A 19,757-nucleotide genomic window follows, 5' to 3' on the forward strand; every position below is an offset into this window, starting at 1 on the left:
CATATATGCTTAATTCTCTGAACATATATCCTTAGATCTCTGAACATATATGCTTAGATCTCTGAACATATAAGCTTAGATCTCTGAACATATATGCTTAGATCTTTGAACATATAGGCTTAGATCTCTGAACATATAGGCTTAGATCTCTGAACATATAAGCTTAGATCTCTGAACATATATGCTTAGATCTTTGAACATATAGGCTTAGATCTCTGAACATATAGGCTTAGATCTTTGAACATATATGCTTAGATCTCTGAACATATATGCTTAGATCTTTGAACATATAGGCTTAGATCTCTGAACATATATCCTTAGATCTCTGAACATATATGCTTAATTCTCTGAACATATATCCTTAGATCTCTGAACATATATGCTTAGATCTCTGAACATATAAGCTTAGATCTCTGAACATATATGCTTAGATCTTTGAACATATAGGCTTAGATCTCTGAACATATAGGCTTAGATCTCTGAACATATAAGCTTAGATCTCTGAACATATATGCTTAGATCTTTGAACATATAGGCTTAGATCTCTGAACATATAGGCTTAGATCTTTGAACATATATGCTTAGATCTTTGAACATATATGCTTAGATGTCTGAACATATATGCTTAGATCTTTGAACATATATGCTTAGATCTCTGAACATATATGCTTAGATCTCTAAACATATAAGCTTAGATCTCTGAACATATATGCTTAGATCTTTGAACATTTATGCTTAGATCTCTGAACATATAGGCTTAGATCTCTGAACATATTAGCTTAGATCTCTGAACATATATGCTTAGATCTCTGAACATATATGCTTAGATCTCTGCAGCATGAATCAATGTGTCCGCTAAGGATACATATGTCTTGTGATAAGGCAAACTACAAAAAGCTGTACTCAGAAGCAAAAGAAATAAAAGTGTTTTTTATTTGTTTTTTTTAGCACACCCTTAATGGGATTTGATCCCTTAATCTCTGACAGAAGTAAATTCTTCATACCAGAGACCATATAATAGATCTAATATAATCTATTATATGGTCTCAGTTCATATTAAATAGATGAAGTTTTTCTTAAAAGATGACCGACCCACACAATTTCATGCCAAACAAATATCCAGTAATACAACATGTATTCATGTTTTAACTTATAGTTACTGTTAAAGTCATAAATATATGTCCTAAATAATTCAGTATACAAATCAGACTTACTATCCATGCAGTTTGCCATTTAACCAGGACCCTGAGTAGGTTGCATCTTTAAACACTCCATTCTTGACGAAGGAGTACTTGGCGTGGCGGATGAGGGGTGGAGTCAGGCGGTCCACACTGCCCCGCCTTCCTGAGGAGGAAGACTTCTGATTGGACAGAACTTTGTTGATTGCAGAGTTCAAGGCCATTACCCATTCAGCCTGTGGACAAAATCCCAATTTGACAAATAAGACATTTCAATATATTAATAAAAGATAATCTTAATCAACAGTATTGTTCAAATAATATCTGATATATTCAGATGTAGTGTTATTTGATATCAAACAAATTACTTTTGCATTTCCTATGCTAACAATATATTGATTTGTGGATACAATTGTAACTGGACCTGTTTCTACACTAATCATTTACAACAAGCCAAGAAAAGACAAATACATTCACTAAGCAGAGGTGAGCTGAATCACTAACTCCGGCTCTCCTATCACTAATAGTCTATAACACAGCACAGAATTAGAAGCAATATGCTCAATGTGAGTTCGGCATACACACAGGTCTACATTAAAAAACATGGCCACTTTCAAGCTTGATAGTTAACTGAATTGACTGAAAAGTTTGTTTCCTGGATACCAAGATATGGGAGGAAAGTCCTTATCAGATGTTACATTTGTATTTATGAATGCTGAATTTAGGGGAAAAGACTAGCAAAAGTCACGTCAAGTATTGGTGATATCACCGCATGTTTCAATCATAAAAGAGTGTAATTTCATAAGAGGTCTATTTGTAGTGGAGTGTCATTAGAACCGGACTTGAAACAAAGCTATGGTGCAGAATAGGTGCAGGGTGTTTATCATAACACAATGGAGATAGATATGATAATCAAAGGAGCCATATCTCACCTTCTCGGCAGGAGAGCCAGCAATGAGGTCCACGGTCTCCTCCGGGGACGTCACAATAATGCCCACCCTGGAAGAAACCATGGCGTCATCACAAGCCTTGCCAACACCAACTGATGAACAATATCCAGCAAGACGATTCAGCTCTTAATTTCATCATGCTCATTTAACCATGAAATCACTCACTCATTTCTAATTTATTCAAAGGACACCTGCTTTTGAAGATAGCAAGTTTTGATTTTCATTTACCATAACCGAACATTTTTTTTTCAAAATGGCCCTGCATACTCAATGTCAAGTCTATTCTTAGATAAACAGCCTCTTAAGAAAACAAACATTAGTTGTTAAGAGTTAATTCCCTTTGAAAGAAAAAATAATCCTTGTATACTTGTCCTATTTATGAGTGGCTCCTAAAGCCTCTATGATAAACCACACAAGCACTGTTGCTTTAAAGAAACAAGCCTCTGTTCAGACAGTCATCACTCACTGTTGTGCGGAGTCGGACTCGGAAGGAGGAACCTCCACCCACACAGTCTCCAGGGGCAACACCTGATTCAGGTTGTACTGCAACCAAGCATCATCAAGTTAGGATTATACAACATCTGCTGTATGAAAGCAATTTATTCCTAAAACATGGTACTTATGATTGTATACATAGAGATTATTATAGGAGCATGTGTGTCATACTGATTTTACAAAACAAGTGTCAGAATACTTGTATTTCCTTAGGGAGAGCGAGGGTAATTTATGAATTCTTACACAACTTTCGTAAAATCAGCATGACACACATGCAAGTGTAATAAGTTCTTTTTTACCTAATATTTCTTAATCCTTTTGAGCTCCCCTTTAGAAAAATGCACTGATCACAACCAATCGTTTAGAAAACCATAGTTATCAAATGACATCAACAATCTTCAGCTATGACGTCATTTCTAATGTTACGTCATTCCAACCTTACGTCAGAATAAGATTCGAATAACGTCAACAATGCCAACTGGAGTACGTAAACAATAAACTAGTGTTTGTGGAGTGATATTTGCCAAAGAGCACACACGATTATCATGAACTTGCTTATTTCCAACCAGGAACTCGATGGGTAATAATTATACTCATCACATGGCTAATCTGGAATATTGCATTGTTATCCTGATGATTAAAACACTTCAGGAATACCAGGATGGGTATGTTGATGTTACCATAACAATACACATACATTCAACAGTAACTGTGTGGAAGGCAGGATTCCTGGTTAACAGGGTCCGGATTTATGACGTTTCACAGTATTATACCAGTACCTGAACATTGTATTATTACAATTATCTACCAGTACCTGAACATGGTATTATTACAATTATCTACCAGTACCTGAACATGGTATTATTGCAATTATCTACCAGTACCTGAACATGGTATTATTACAATTATCTACCAATACCTGAACATGGTATTATTACAATTATCTACCAGTACCTGAACATGGTATTATTACAATTATCTACCAGTACCTGAACATGGTATTATTACAATTATCTACCAATACCTGAACATGGTATTATTACAATTATCTACCAGTACCCGAACATGGTATTGATGGTATTATAGTGATTATCTACCAGTACCTGAGCATGGTATTATAATTATTATCTACCAGTACCTGTGCATGGTATTAAAGCAATTATCTACCAGTACCTGACCATTGTATTATAGCAGTTATCTACCAGTACCTGAGCATGGTATTATAGTGATTATCTACCAGTACCCGAACATGGTATTATAGCAATTATCTACCAGTACCTGAGCATAATATTGTAGTGATGATCTACCAGTACCTGAGCAGGATATTATAGTGATTATCTACCAGTACCTGAGCAAAATATTGTAGTGATGATCTACCAGTACCTGAGCGGGATATTATAGTGATTATCTACCAGTACCTGAGTGATTATCTACCAGTATCTCAGCAGGCTATTATAGTGATTATCTACCAGTACCTGAGCAAAATATTGTAATGATGATCTACCAGTATCTCAGCAGGATATTATAGTGATCATCTACAAGTACCTGAGCAAAATATTGTAATGGTGATCTACCAGTATCTCAGCAGGATATTATAGTGATTATCTACCAGTACCTGAGCATAATATTGTAGTGATGATCTACCAGCACCTGAGCAAGATACTGTAGTGATTATCTACCAGTACCTGAGCAGGATACTGTAGTGATTATCTACCAGTACCTGAGCATGGACGAAGATGTCATTAAAGAGGAGTAGCAAGTGAGAGGAAAAGCGTCCAGCACTGGGGATGGACACAGGGTGATTCTTGCTGTCCCGGAGCAGACGACGACTGGGGATCCGCAGAGTGTCCTGAAAGAAAACGGCAATACACACTTGTCATCATGATGCAAAATATACATGGCTATTAGGCTAAAAAAAATAAAATTTTTGGTTCTCAGGCACCGCCGCATCATCATAAAGTTCGCCGCATGTTTTGTTTTTATTTCAATTATAAAAAAAAAAATCCTTAAATATTCCATGTCTCGAACGCACGACCTCAACAGTGAAATGCTACAATACTTAAAAACAATGCGATCCAATATAGCATGAAGTTACTTCCCTTTTCATGCACACTGCTTTACTGCGCATCTTGTGTGTTATGGTCATGGCGGCAATAGGAGTTTGTGTGCTTGTTTTGTTGTTTGCAAATTTGGTCAATGAAAACATTAAATTTGCGATACAACATCACTAGACATGATGATGGTATTCAAATACAAATTCAATAGTATTTGTGTACTGTGTGAGGGACAATGTTTCATACGCAGAGGTTATTTGTCTCGTAATAAACATGATAAAGTGGGAAATCGATGCTAATTCATATACCCCGTCTATAAAGCAAATCGGAGTGAAGCACATCACTAGAGCATACAAAACCCCTACATTTGCAATAAAATTGTGTTGGTTTTCGCAGAGAAAAAATAACATTGTAGCCCTTGAGTGAATTCAGGGAAATGGAACAGATTATAACAATTTATCTTGGCCAATACAAATTTGAAATTTGAGGGAAAACATCACTAAACATAGATCTAATGATTAGCCGATTTAATTGTATATACTGTTCTCATTGGCATTGTTTTATATGCAGAGATTCAGATTACTGTGCGTCTTGTCTCGTAAACATCAACTGTACACACGTTTCTCGGAATCTACCGGTGATTCGGTCAAAAATTACCCAATAATATAACTTTAAAGAATTTTGATACAATGAGTGGAAGAATTGCATCTGAAACTATTATTTATCAGGAATGATTTATTCTAATATATCATGTTAGTTTCAGCTTTACTATATATATGTGAAATAAATTAATAACCATATGCGTAGCACTTTGGTTCAGCTGATCGCCATTGCCGCATATTTTCGAATGGAAGAATTTGACCAATCACCATCCATGCTCCCGCGCCCGGGATTGCGAAAACTTTATGTTGACATATAATAATCAAACTACAACAAATATGACTTTCAGCGATTCAATGTATGGCAGTTATTATATATATATGTATCTATTTTCTATCCACTAAAGTTTGGTAAAAGCGGTATTATGACCGTGGTTGCTGTAAATAACGGTGAGTTGTGCGATCTTCCGATCACTTCACATACAATTTTGCCGAAATGAATTGAAACAATATTGAATGAAATATTGAATAAAATTAATAAAATAGATTACGAACATAAGTCCAGTTACATTATGAACTCTTTTTACTACCAGACGTATTTCAGCACGGATTTGTTGACATGGTATGTCCGGTGTTACGTGCTCACAGTAATGTCTTTGTGTTGCGGAGAAAAAACATAAAAAACTCAACCCTGTGTATAAGACGACACACAACCCCCCTGCCTGCACAATATTTTCAAAAGCTATTGCCTGAGAACCAATTTGGTTTTTTTCAGCCTTGAGGGTGCTTTTTTTTATAGATTACACTGATTGGCAAAGGAGCATAATTTGCTTCTATGTGAGCGGTGTGATTCTACACATACCGCCAATTTTTGGTTACACCCTTCCCAGAATGCCTTGGTCTGGTCAGCGATGACAATCTCATTCAAAGTTGTCATCTTGAGACTTTCCCAGTTTAACACAGACTTCTTCAGCAGTTTGTGTGCCACAGAGTCCTAGAAACAGAAAACAGTGTCATAAGTGAACTTATCCTGCTTGCTTTCAAGGAATCCTGATAAGTCTGATACAACCTACCGGAGAGAGTCAGACATATACCAGCTGTAGAGTCTGATACAACCTACTGGAGAGAGTCAGACATATACCAGCTGTAGAGTCTGATACAACCTACTGGAGCAATTCAGATATATACCAGCTGTAGAGTCTGATACAACCTACTGGAGAGATTCAGATATATACCAGCTGTAGAGTCTGACCTACCTACTGGAGAGAGTCAGATATATACCAGCTGTAGAGTCTGATACAACCTACTGGAGAGAGTCAGATATATACCTGCTGTTGAGTCTGATACAACCTACCGGAGAGAGTCAGATATATACCTGCTGTAGAGTCTGATACAACCTACTGGAGAGAGTCAGACATATACCTGCTGTTGAGTCTGATACAACCTACTGGAGAGAGTCAGACATATACCTGCTGTAGAGTCTGATACAACCTACCGGAGAGAGTCAGACATATACCAGCTGTTGAGTCTGATACAACCTACCGGAGAGAGTCAGATATATACCTGCTGTTGAGTCTGATACAACCTACCGGAGAGAGTCAGACATATACCAGCTGTAGAGTCTGATACAACCTACTGGAGAGAGTCAGATATATACCAGCTGTAGAGTCTGATACAACCTACCGGAGAGAGTCAGATATATACCAGCTGTAGAGTCTGATACAACCTACCGGAGAGAGTCAGATATATACCTGCTGTAGAGTCTGATACAACCTAGCGGAGAGAGTCAGATATATACCAGCTGTAGAGTCTGATACAACCTACCGGAGAGAGTCAGACATATACCAGCTGTAGAGTCTGATACAACCTACTGGAGAGAGTCAGATATATACCAGCTGTAGAGTCTGATACAACCTACTGGAGAGAGTCAGACATATACCAGCTGTAGAGTCTGATACAACCTACTGGAGAGAGTCAGACATATACCAGCTGTTGAGTCTGATACAACCTACCGGAGAGAGTCAGACATATACCAGCTGTAGTCTGATACAACCTACTGGAGACAGTCAGATATATACCAGCTGTTGAGTCTGATACAACCTACTGGAGAGAGTCAGATATATACCTGCTGTAGAGTCTGATACAACCTACCGGAGAGAGTCAGATATATACCAGCTGTTGAGTCTGATACAACCTACTGGAGAGAGTCAGACATATACCAGCTGTTGAGTCTGATACAACCTACTGGAGAGAGTCAGATATATACCTGCTGAAGAGTCTGATACAACCTACCGGAGAGAGTCAGACATATACCAGCTGTTGAGTCTGATACAACCTACTGGAGAGAGTCAGATATATACCAGCTGTTGAGTCTGATACAACCTAGCGGAGAGAGTCAGATATATACCAGCTGTTGAGTCTGATACAACCTACTGGAGAGAGTCAGATATATACCAGCTGTAGAGTCTCATACAACCTACTGGAGAGAGTCAGATATATACCAGCTGTAGAGTCTGATACAACCTACCGGAGAGAGTCAGATATATACCTGCTGTAGAGTCTGATACAACCTACTGGAGAGAGTCAGACATATACCAGCTGTTGAGTCTGATACAACCTACTGGAGAGAGTCAGATATATACCAGCTGTAGAGTCTGATACAACCTACTGGAGAGAGTCAGACATATACCAGCTGTAGAGTCTGATACAACCTACCGGAGAGAGTCAGACATATACCAGCTGTTGAGTCTGATACAACCTACTGGAGAGAGTCAGATATATACCAGCTGTTGAGTCTGATACAACCTACCGGAGAGAGTCAGATATATACCAGCTGTTGAGTCTGATACAACCTACTGGAGAGAGTCAGATATATACCAGCTGTAGAGTCTGATACAACCTACTGGAGAGAGTCAGATATATACCAGCTGTAGAGTCTGATACAACCTACTGGAGAGAGTCAGACATATACCAGCTGTTGAGTCTGATACAACCTATTGGAGCAATTCAGATATATACCAGCTGTAGAGTCTGATACAACCTACTGGAGAGATTCAGATATATACCTGCCGGAAAGTCTGACATACTTGCTGGAGAGAGTCCATGAGTTTGGAGAGGTGTCTACAGAAGTCCTTCAGTCTCTGGAGAGAGTCTGACCTACCTGCTGGAGAGAGTCTGTGAGTTTGGAGAGGTGTCTACAGAAGTCCTTCAGTCTCTGGAGGGGGAACATCATGACCTTGCGGAAGTTGGGGGCCCACAGAGACTTGTCTACCTTCTTCTCCAGGATCAAGTCCGGGAACTTGCCCTGAATCTTCTCAAAAAAGGCACTGCAGAAAGGAAACAAGTAACATGCCAGGTAGTGCTTGAGGTTGAATGTTCTGTGACTTTAATTTGTGTAACAGTTACTCCAGGGGTCCGTTCAACAAAGCTTTCGTGATGCCACGACTGTCGTAAGTCAATGTTAACGTATGAGAGTTACAATCACCTTAGTGCTAAGACCGCTTTGTGAAACGGGGCCCAGATTCTTGTGGTACTACTGGATAGTCATTCCAGCATACCTTTCTGCGATTTTCTCATCACAGCCCAAACCGTACTTGACTGCCAACATTCTTTATTATTTTTCCAGCAACTCAATAAATGTGGTGGCTTTGAAAGAAAATATATGTCAGCTTCCATGTCCTGAATAAAAATAGCAAATAATGCATCTAGGCAATCTGCTTTAATGTTTTCATTACCTATTCTGCCTTGGACTGATCAAAAGGTTTTACTTTCAGGATCTCGAGTCGGGCAACCATAACCCTTGTCAGTACAATACTCAGTAATCTAGTTCTTGATCTGGTTTATAAAGTAAACCCCTGTAGGTAAAACTTCCATAGACATCATAAATGATGATTTCAACAAACCTTCCATTCTTAGCACAGAATTCAAATCCTCCAACAGAGATAAAGTCTGCAAGGAATCGTGAGTATCTCTGAGTCATGTCGATTGGTTCACTGTAGTTCTTGAACTGGCTGGCTTCAGTGAGTTTCAGCCCCTCTCGTATCACCACTGTCATCTCACCTATCTGCTCTCCCACCTACACAGACACAGTACATGTTCTTCAGCCGAAGCTTACTACCAGTGTACAATATTTAGGCGAATACTGGCACAGCAAAGGAAAGCAGCTCCGTACAGCAAGACAACGTACCTTCAAAAACTAGGTTATCTGTGCCCCTTTGAAAACCAAGGTTACTGAAGTTACGTTTTTACTCTTGTTACGTATTGTGATGCTACAAACAGTGTTTCAAATATTATTGTAAAGCCCAACAAGACAGTTGGGCAGGTGACCCATAAGAGTTGCCTGCCCATCTTCAAAGTTACCTGCCTGCATTCAGACATAATAATTATTGATTTTTTGTGTGTTAAATTGAGACAAATCTTTCACGGTTTTCAAGTTATGCGCCGGAAATGAAATGCGAACAGACAGACCAGATGATGACTATAAAAACTGAATACGTAAGTAGTCTTAAATTTATCTGCCAGACAGTTGGACAGGTGGAGAAAAATTTCATGCAGTGCACAGAAAAGTTACCAGCCACGGGCAGGCAGGCAGGTAGTTATTTCGGACACTGGCTATAAACAGACTGATTTGGACAGCAATGAGAAACAAAAGACTTTTGTGGCTCTAGTAAGAAGGATCCAGAGGCCGAGAGAATGGTGATGACTGTTCTGTACATTTGAGTTTCTCCCCAAGAGAAGGGATAGACATGTATTTTGTACAAATGTGCCACAGCCACTCACAAAGATGGTTAGGCTTAGGTGTCCTTTGGAATTTGTGGCAAGTAGAAGAATAATCTTGATACATCATTGAAATGTTGAAAGTTTGCCCCCTTCCTTTTCATTAAGATTGATATCCTTTTCATTTCTGAATACCTAAATCTATCTTGTGAATCACACCAAACTACACGGAATATCAAACCCTGAATATAAATGAATGAGCTAAGGGAGAACTTACATTCCTCGTGAGGACGTAGAAGGAAGCCAGCAGGTTCTGCAGTGTGGACTTGTAGGGGAACACATCCAGACTGGTGTAGAAGACTGGGGGAACACAAGTCACTCAGTTGGGTCAAACACATCTATTACAGCATTTCAGTTACATCATATTTGTTGTTGTTCAAAGCCACCACTCAGCAATATTCCAGCTAAATTATGACTGCCTGTAAATAATCAAGTCCAGTGATTGATATTTTGAGCAACAATCCACGCTCTCTGGGTAGGATGACAAGCTAACAACCGTGACCCGATTCCTTAAGTCAGCTCTCACAACCAACTTTGGTTGCTATATGGACCCTAGAGGCGGTGGGGTAGCCTAGTGGTTAAAGCACTGGCTCATCACGCCAAAAACCTGAGTTTGATTCCCCACATGGATACAATGTGTGAAGCCCATATTTTGGTGTTCCCTTCTATGAAATTGCTGTAATATTGCTAAAAGCGGCATAAAAACACTCACTCACCCCCTGCTAGGGACAAATTCTAAAATGGAATCCCAGGGTTCCTTTATATCAGGTTGGTTGAATGAAACCCAACAGTGATGCCAAGTGATGAGTGAGTTTAGTTTAACACTGCTTTGAATAAAATATATCAGTTATAGAGCAGCTTATATGTGGAGAAAGCTCAATGTTAAGGTGTCAATATGATATGACAGACCACAGCCTCAAACACATTACCAGCAATTAATAAAGCTAGCACGACAGGTAAGAATAAAGTCATGTATCCTAAGACTTTTGTTTTCAACAGTGATTGATAGGGACTTATACAATACACGTTGAGTGAGTGAGTGAGTGAGTTTGGTTTTACGCTGCTTTTAGCAATATTCCAGCAATATCACGGCGGGGGACACCAGAAATGGGCTTCACACATTGTACCCATGTTAGGAATCGAACCCGGGTCTTCGGCGTGACAAGCAAACGCTTTAACCACCAGGCTACCCGACCGCCCCCAATACACGTTGATATTGGGCTGATTGTTCCTTTATTATTCTGACACACATTCAGACATTTCTATATTTCTAAGTGTTTTACTATGACTGCTGAGGGGTTTCAGCAGGTCCATCTTGATTCTGTTCAGGTGATAGTAAAACCCTCTCTGAATAGCAGCCAGTTCATACAGGGCAGGGAGAGCTACCGCCGGGTCAGACAACAGGCAGGCACAGTTGTTTCCCCTAGATGACAGGCTCTTTAACCAACCAGTCTGAAAAGAGTACAAAATACAATACAGCAAACAATACAATGAGTTGATCAACTGACTTCATAATATATATTCTCTGATATTGATGTTTTAGTCTATGTAATATGTGACTTGTTTTTATCATCATGATGAACCACTATTACTGGCGACCCATGTCTTTGCACTTACTTTCTTGAGTAGACTGAGGGCATTAGGCACTGGTGTTTTGTTGACAGTTGCATATACATCCGCTCTGTAGACAGAATGAGAGTTAATCAGATCAAGGGTTACCTTGACGCCATTTCACAAATCATTCTTAGGGCTACAACTTCACAAGCCTATGCTCTCGTATGGGAGTCGCAATTGTCGTAGTGCTACAAGACCCTGGTGGTCAAATGTCACACAATTCACTGCCCTGAGTTGCTTATTTTACATTTAACACAACTTATTTTGGGAGTGAGTTGGGTTTAACACCGATTTGAACATTTTTCCAGTTCTATGACAGTGTGTCAGCTAATGTGGGAAGAAAGCCTGAAGTGATGCAGGTCTTAAACGTTTACCACTTTGGTGAAACCCACGAGCACAGGTATGGTGCTGACAAACCTAGAAACATAACCAGGGCAAACCGGGATTCGAACCCGTGATGAAAGGGTTCTGTCATGCCAAGGGACGCAACTCTGCACAGCGAATTGTGGCTCCCGTGCCCCTAAATTATTTTCGGATTGCCTTTTAAGAAGATATGTTTTAAACTTGTCAGGTAAGGCTCCCCAAAACAGTAAAGGAATTAATGTTTTGGGTAACAAAAACTAATGAAAATGAAATTTCCAGTTTTCAATTTCAGATTATATGTGTGGTCCCTTAGTCCCACTGATTTGCAATAGGAAATATATTTGTTACTTACGAGGGTTGTTTCCCACAATAGAAAACATCTGGCTTCATTCCCGAGCTGTCAGTGAGAAAGAGAGAGTGGGCGTCGCCAGCCGCTATGTCCCACACATAATATCCTCGCATGAACTGCCAGAAGATATATGTTAAAAGTTACTTCAAATCCCATATTGATTTAATTAAAAAAGAAATTATGACTTCAAAGTCAGGAAGAAAGAAGACAACCCTTAAAATTTTCTTTCCTATTTAACAAATATTTGGTTGGCAGGACCCTAAAACAAGAGATAAGCTTTGTCTGAATATGAATTACAATCCTACCTTTACTCTGTTAGGAGATGCTTCATTCTCGTTGTGACCAAGCTGACCGTAGGCATTGTGACCCCAGGAATACACCTGCAATGGGTACAACAACTTCCAACATCAAGCTACACAACAATAGCGTCTGGCACACCTGTCCTTGATTTTATTCATCTTTACCATTTCAAAAAGTTGCAGGAAAAATGTCATATAATATAATGTCTCTGAACAAAAGTAAAATATACAACCATATCATTTAGCAAATATTGTTCATAATCCATTTTATTGCATTACCATGTTATAAGCATAAACTAACTGAAGGATACGTCTGTTCTACATGGCGGCCATTAGCCAGCATCTTTACTTCTCAAAGTCAAAACTGTCCTGGAAAAGATCTACCATCACGTGAAAGATGATTCTTTTCCATGAACAAGTAAATCTCAAATGTGGAGCTGCCAGTGTATGAAATAACTTCTATAGAACTATCCCACATCAAAGATCACTAGTTGACAATGGTAAAACTAGAAAGGTTTGTGTTTGGACTACATGCAAAAAACAGAATCAGACTAACTGCCATTATTTCTGGAACTCAAGAACTTTCTCATTAGAAACTTGTATTTTTTAAAACTTTTTAGACATCAGGAGACAGCTGACCACACATATGCCCAATGCTACCTTTAAATATTCTTAAACTTATATATTCAATTAATATGTGTGGGAGAATATTACTAGACAAATGGAAAAAGGCCACTTGTCTGATTTGAATATTTCTGGTCCCTGAATTACAGGGACGTATAGTTATAGAATATCTTTAGACTGGTGACAAGAGGTGTTGTAAGGTTAACTAGAATGAACACGATAGACAGAGTCAAGGCAGCAGTGACAGATGTACACACACCACAAACCACCCATGTCACACAAACCACCCACATCACACAAACAACCTGCACTCAGACAATTCAGACACCCGCACCATCCACACGGTGTGCTCACTTGAGCTACAGAGGTCAAGGCCAGGCTATGGTTGGCGCCAGCGGTCAGTTTCAGGACACATCTGGAGCTGAACATCTTCACACAACATGGCCTTATTCTGGAACAAAATTGACAAAAAGAAACTCATTTTTTCTTCAAACAGAATTTATAATAATACTAGTAAGCAACTCATTTCCTTGTTAACTCCAATCAGAGACCGTAAAATAGAACTGTTCCAAATTAGTGCAAATTAAGTGATATTCATGGGATACATAAACAAGTATGTATGATGATTATGTTTAACTGCTTTCTTTTAGTGTACTGATAGTTTTGCAGGAATAGTTAAGTCTAATATCTGATATCACCTTAGACAAATAAAAAGAAAGTTCTGAGCCAATGTTTGAGGTTCCCAGAACCACACCAAGTCTTGTACACTGAGCGGTCCCTACCACCAAGTTCATGGTCACACCTCCATATGGGCCCACTTGCACAAAGTGATCTTAGCGTTAAGATGGTTGTAACTCCGATCAAGGCCGTAGTTAACTTTTTTTGACAGGGGGGGCAAATATTTGTACAAGTATAACTTGTCCCCAACTTGTATTTTCATGATTCAAATAAAACTATTTTCTATAAAAAAAATCCCTCTTAGTAAGCTTTTAAGACAAGCATGTGGTACTTGAATTTCCAAAGAGGCTGTTCACCATGTCTGTTCTCTACCTGTCCATCATGCTCATATTGTTCCCTACCTGTTCACCTGGTCTCCTTGGCCAAGTTGACCCTTGCTGTTGTGACCCCATGACCAAACCTCTGTGTCCAGCGACACCTTCGGAATGGCCTCCACAGACACAGAGCTGTCAGACCCTACAAGCCAGGACATACTCACTGAACAAAACATCATACGATTACCATTCTGCTCAATCAAATGTTAGTTATGCATCCAGAATAAAACTGGATTTTGTTTTTTTATTGAACAAAGGACACGCTAAAGGACACGCTAAAGGACATGCTAAAGGACACGCTGGCTATTGTTAAACTCATCATGCAGTGGTCTAGATATGCAAATGTACCCACAGTTTCGTAAGTCATGGCAACATCACCATAAGTTATGAAATCTGCATCTTCTGATTACCAGCTCGTTACTGACAGATAATGTCTTGCAGACCTATATATGGACTATTGCAAGGTGACAAGCATGAGGAGAACACCATAAAGGTGCCATGAGGAAATGAAATTGTAAAAGCCTACAGGGTGTTCCTACTATTTTCTTAGTCAAATGAAAAGAGTCACAGACACCTACATTCATGATGACACCAAGTTATCATGATGGGGTGAGCTTGTCCTGCCCAACTGGTAGCACATAGGTTGTGAAAAAGTTAAGGTTACTTGACAGTTGGTGCAATAAACAGAGCTCAGCAAATAGTTTTCTGCTCAATAACTTTAATAGCGAAATGACATTTCCAAACTTAAGATTAACTAGCAATGTGTTGCATGGCTAGTTGACACTTCTTCCACATAATCACAAATAATTCTGGTATCATAATTACATCCTACCATTAACATTACAAGCTACATGTTTGAACATTTAGTTCAAACATAAAGACTATTCACATGAAGGAAGACGCTTACCTTTTAGCGAGTCTTGAGACAATCGTTTGTCGAGCTGGTCCTCCTTAGCCCAGAGAGTCCTCACCGACTTGGACTTCCTGTTAGCTTGTACTTCCTCCTCCTCCTCTGGAGTCCGCTCTCGGACCGGGGTAGAATTCGCAGAGTCCGGTGAGAGAAAACTTATGTCCTGGTTCAGCATCTCGATGAAGCTGGACTCCTGCATCTCTTCATGGCCAGGACTGGAAATCTCCAGACTGCTGTTACTCGTCACCATCGCCTTCTCCTGTACACTCATTTCAGTTTCAGCAACTCCAATGATAGTATCAGCATCTGCAGAAACATTGCCCAGATCGGTATTTGGTCCAGACACAAATGGAAGATTCTCTGCAATTGTCTGCATATTAGTCAAAGCTTTGGATGTCATTGTTTTCACAGATTCCATCATGTTTGAAGGGTATGGGATAAGGTTTTGAATTGTTGAGCGAATTTGAAATCCTTGACTAGATGAAGCTTCTTTTTCTGATTTCTCATCCTCAAATTGTTTGGCTAAGTATTCCCTGGCTTCTTTCTCATCCAGGAAGCTTTTGGATCTCTGTAGTCTGGTATGTTCCTCAGAGAGATCCTGCTCCCTCTGCCTCTCCTCCTCAAGGGAGATAGCACGTCTCCACACAACTTCCTCATCTCTGTTCACAGGATGGGTAGCGCCAGTTCTCTTCTCTTCATCAGTACCCTTACAAGTTTCCTTAACAGTATCCTTACCAGAGTCCGACTCTTCTGATGCCTTGGCATCAACATCAGGTATAGATTCTGTTATCTGTTCAACTTCAGCCGCTTGGGTTTGAGGCTGTCCATCAAGGGACAAAGTAGAAACTTTAGCTACCTTGACATCTTCTCTGTTTTCACTATCAGCCCTCTCTTGCCTCACATCATCCTTGATTGCAGACCTACTCCTCCCACCAGCAGCTTCTCCACCTTCTGGAAGATCATGATCAAGTTCATCTAGAGCATCACAAGAATGCCCCGAGGCTTCTACGACTGTGTCTCTAGAGTCCACGCTCACATCTAATTCCTTTTCAGAATGTATGGACTCCTGGCTGGCAGTGTGGCCTGTGTTCTGTGCATCTTCTGGACTCTGGATGTCTGGACAGGAGCTGATAGAGCTCCCGACGTCTGTCCCTGTCACAAGACTAGAGGTGTTGCTCCGGCATGTCTCCTCAGAGCTGTCTCGACACAGATGCTCCGAATCTATGATACATGTGTCATTAGTGTCTGTGTATGTGTAAATCTCCTTATTGCATTTCTTACACAAAGGTGGGAAATACTTCTGAGTTTGGATTTCTGTTGCTTCTTGTCCCTTCTTTCTCCTCCTTACACCATCTTTCTCCGACTTCTCCACCAGTGCCAGAGTATGGAAGTCACCACAACACACAGATAACACAGTTTTCTCCCTTAAGATCTCAACCCTCTTTGGCACATCCGACTGAGTTACCTCCCCTAGTCCTAGCTGAATTCCACTTCCCCACACCCAAACATCCCCTGATGTAGATAATGCAACAGTGTGCTCCGCCCCACAGCTTACCATGGCAACAGTCACATGACCCTCGGCTAAAGGTATACCATGCTCACAACACTTTGATTCATCTATGATGATTGTTTGACGAGGGGAGGTAACTGTTGCAGTATTTGACACAGCACACTGTCCATGACTAGCCTGACCCCAGCAGTAGATTTGGCCACTTGCAGTGACCGCTGCACTATGGTTCTTTCCACACTCTATGTCCACTACATCCTTATCTGAAAGAAACACACATATGTTAAACGTAACGTAGGGGACGTCTATTGCGCCAGCCTCCATACACATGGTGAATGCTCAAAGCACTACATTATTACGCCAGTCACTGGATCAGTGTGCACTCGATTTTCATTTTCAGCTCCCTGGGGAGTATACAGCCAAAGCTGAATTGTCAGATATTAGAGGGTTAACAGTCACATTTCCATCTCATCCGACCGGGTACCCATTTTTACTGCTGGGTGAACAGAGGCACACTTCGCTCAGAGTCACTTGCCTATGGCGACACCACAAGAGCAACCTGTGCTACATGTGCTTCATGTGCTTCAGTGTGGGACAGGACTGAAGTCCTAGTAACTCTCACGAGTCAAGCTGCCGGTCTCCAATCCAACTACTCTCCGAGACCATCGTTGCTTAACTTCACCTGGTTTGTGATCTGTGTGCTGTATTTATTATTAGTATTATTTATCCACTGTAATTGTGTTTATTAATGCAAAGTACTGGGCACTAAAACTGAAGACCTAAGAGTGAGTAAATGAGTGTTGTTAATGCACTGTAAACAGTAGTTCAGTAATATAACAGCATTAGTGTTATGTTAGATGATAGAGTGAGTGAGTGAATATGGTTTTACTCTGCTATCAGCAATATTCCAGCAATATCATGGTAGGGGACACCATAACTGGGCTTGACACATTGTATCCATGTGTGGAATTGAACCAGGGCCTTCAGAGTGACAAGCAGAAGCTAGAACCAATCAGCTACCCCACCGCCGCTTATGTTAGAAGAAAGCCCAGTCAGGGTCCAAGTGCTTTGTTTTGGCTTTCCATTTGGTCGCCTCTTAGGACCATCATAGGTTGCTAGGGACATATTCTAACCTGGAAGCCCCACAAGGCCCCATACATACAGGTATAGTGCTGACAGAGATCATATGATGGCTCAGGGTCTTAAGATGTAATATCAGAGGCTAAAATCATGTTCACAGGGGTTTCAGTATTTGCTCAAAGAGTAGGTTCAATGAGTTCCTGCTCAAGACAAGATTACCTTCTATGACTATATGTATAACAAGGTCAGCAGTTAGTCAGTGAACTCTAAAAGACCTTTTTTTTACAAATTTTCACAACTTTTTCTCACTTTAGTGACAACTGAAAAATTACAAATTAGGAAAGACATGAAGGTCTTTCATTTCACAGTTTCACAATTAACCATTACTATTACCTGATAGCTCCTTGATGACCTTTGGTTCTGTGACTTCACCATCAAGGTCACCATGACCAAGCTGACCATGACCATTCTGCCCACAACTGTAAACCTCAAGGTCAGCCGTGAGAAAGAGGAGGTGGTTGCCTCCCACAGCGACCTTCTTGACCTTCTTGGTGGAGAACACAGGGTATGTTCTGATCCCAAGGTCACCCATGTAACCTTGCCAGATACAGACCATTCCTTCCTTCATGTCATGGTTTTCCTCACTGCAATGATAAGATATCAATATTTGACAAGTGGTAAAAATAAAACGTAAAGTTGTAACAAATAAATGCCTTTTCTGAAGGAGCAAGAAGAAGATTTGAATTGGGAGACAAAATTTCAGTTGCTGAAGGTGGCTGTTCATTATACTGAGTGTTTTTTTTATAGGTGTTAATGAATAAATAAGTGTGCTAATTTGATCACAAAATAAAGAAACTATGCAACTCACTAATATCATTCAGTGCAATAATTCAACACAAGCAAAGAATTGTATCACTTGCAATTTATTTCTAAGTAACTCACACCTGACACCAACAATATTTTCACATAAACCATGGTTCATCATTTATCTTTTTCAGTTTATGTAGGATGACAGCATTTCATCAGCTTCAGTAAGGCATGTCCTGGTACATGTATGTCTTTTTTCCTTCAACTTAGTTTGTTGTAACTTTCACGTCACCAAGGAACCTTGCTAGCTCCATTTGGAAAGCTGTCATAGTTCCCATCTTACCATGAACATATGTTTTGTAATATGAACTAGTTTCTTTTAGGAGAAAAATACTCTTTGATTATTTTAGTTGTGCATTTATCCTTGATGTAAAAAAGTGAGGTGAGGTGAGGTGAGGTGAGGTGAGGTGAGGTGAGGTGAAATCATTATAATGTCATCGTGTTCCAAGCTTATTGCACTATTATAGCTCTATCACCAGACCATGGAGGCAGTCTGTCATGCAAAGAGAATCCCGATTTGAACACACTCCATTAACCTGGGTGTATCTTTACCCTCGTATGTACACAGTTAACATGGAGGACTGTCACGGTCATGCCGGTAACCGGTAACAACAAGGAGGAATAACTGTCACAGTAAAAAATGTTTTCAATTTCATTCAGTCTACCATGGTTTATAGGAACTAGATCCAAACTCATACATGGTCCATACTGCAGCCTCACACCTAATAGTGAGTGAGTGAGTGAGGTTTTACGCTGCTTTTAGCAATATTCCAGCAATATCACGGCGGGGGACACCAGAAATGGGCTTCACACATTGTACCCATGTCGGGAATCGAACCCGGGTCTTCGGCGTGACGAGCGAACGCTTTAACCACTAGGCTACCCGACTGCCCTCACACCTTATAAAGAGTACAGATACAGTTATGAACATCTTAGATAGCTAACCTACAAATCAGGCAATTATGATGACGGTTTATTATTCCCAGGCACAGTCTGGTGTATAGAGTGGGATACGTCTCAATGGTGCCCACCTTTGAAGT

The 19,757-nt window shown here is 40.1% G+C and overlaps 1 protein-coding gene across 1 annotated transcript in view; it reads right to left on the reverse strand.

The window, feature by feature from the left end:
- The window catches only part of LOC124111379 (alsin-like), a 99,116-nt gene that overhangs the window by 21,204 nt on the left and 58,155 nt on the right, over positions 1-19,757 (reverse strand). The window contains exons 2-17 of the mRNA XM_046471070.2: positions 18,244-18,494; positions 15,261-17,033; positions 14,381-14,495; positions 13,656-13,752; positions 12,684-12,758; positions 12,382-12,494; positions 11,670-11,733; positions 11,336-11,504; positions 10,270-10,352; positions 9,179-9,351; positions 8,437-8,602; positions 6,139-6,270; positions 4,344-4,472; positions 2,595-2,671; positions 2,111-2,177; positions 1,215-1,414 (exon numbers count right to left, since the gene is read on the reverse strand). Coding sequence (XP_046327026.2) covers positions 1,215-1,414; positions 2,111-2,177; positions 2,595-2,671; positions 4,344-4,472; positions 6,139-6,270; positions 8,437-8,602; positions 9,179-9,351; positions 10,270-10,352; positions 11,336-11,504; positions 11,670-11,733; positions 12,382-12,494; positions 12,684-12,758; positions 13,656-13,752; positions 14,381-14,495; positions 15,261-17,033; positions 18,244-18,494 — 3,684 coding nt within the window. The remainder of the gene's footprint in view (positions 1-1,214; positions 1,415-2,110; positions 2,178-2,594; positions 2,672-4,343; positions 4,473-6,138; positions 6,271-8,436; positions 8,603-9,178; positions 9,352-10,269; positions 10,353-11,335; positions 11,505-11,669; positions 11,734-12,381; positions 12,495-12,683; positions 12,759-13,655; positions 13,753-14,380; positions 14,496-15,260; positions 17,034-18,243; positions 18,495-19,757) is intronic.

Source organism: Haliotis rufescens, unplaced genomic scaffold (assembly GCF_023055435.1).
Source record: "Haliotis rufescens isolate VD_foot unplaced genomic scaffold, xgHalRufe1.0.p SCAF_4, whole genome shotgun sequence".
Classification (NCBI taxonomy): Eukaryota; Metazoa; Mollusca; class Gastropoda; order Lepetellida; family Haliotidae; genus Haliotis; species Haliotis rufescens.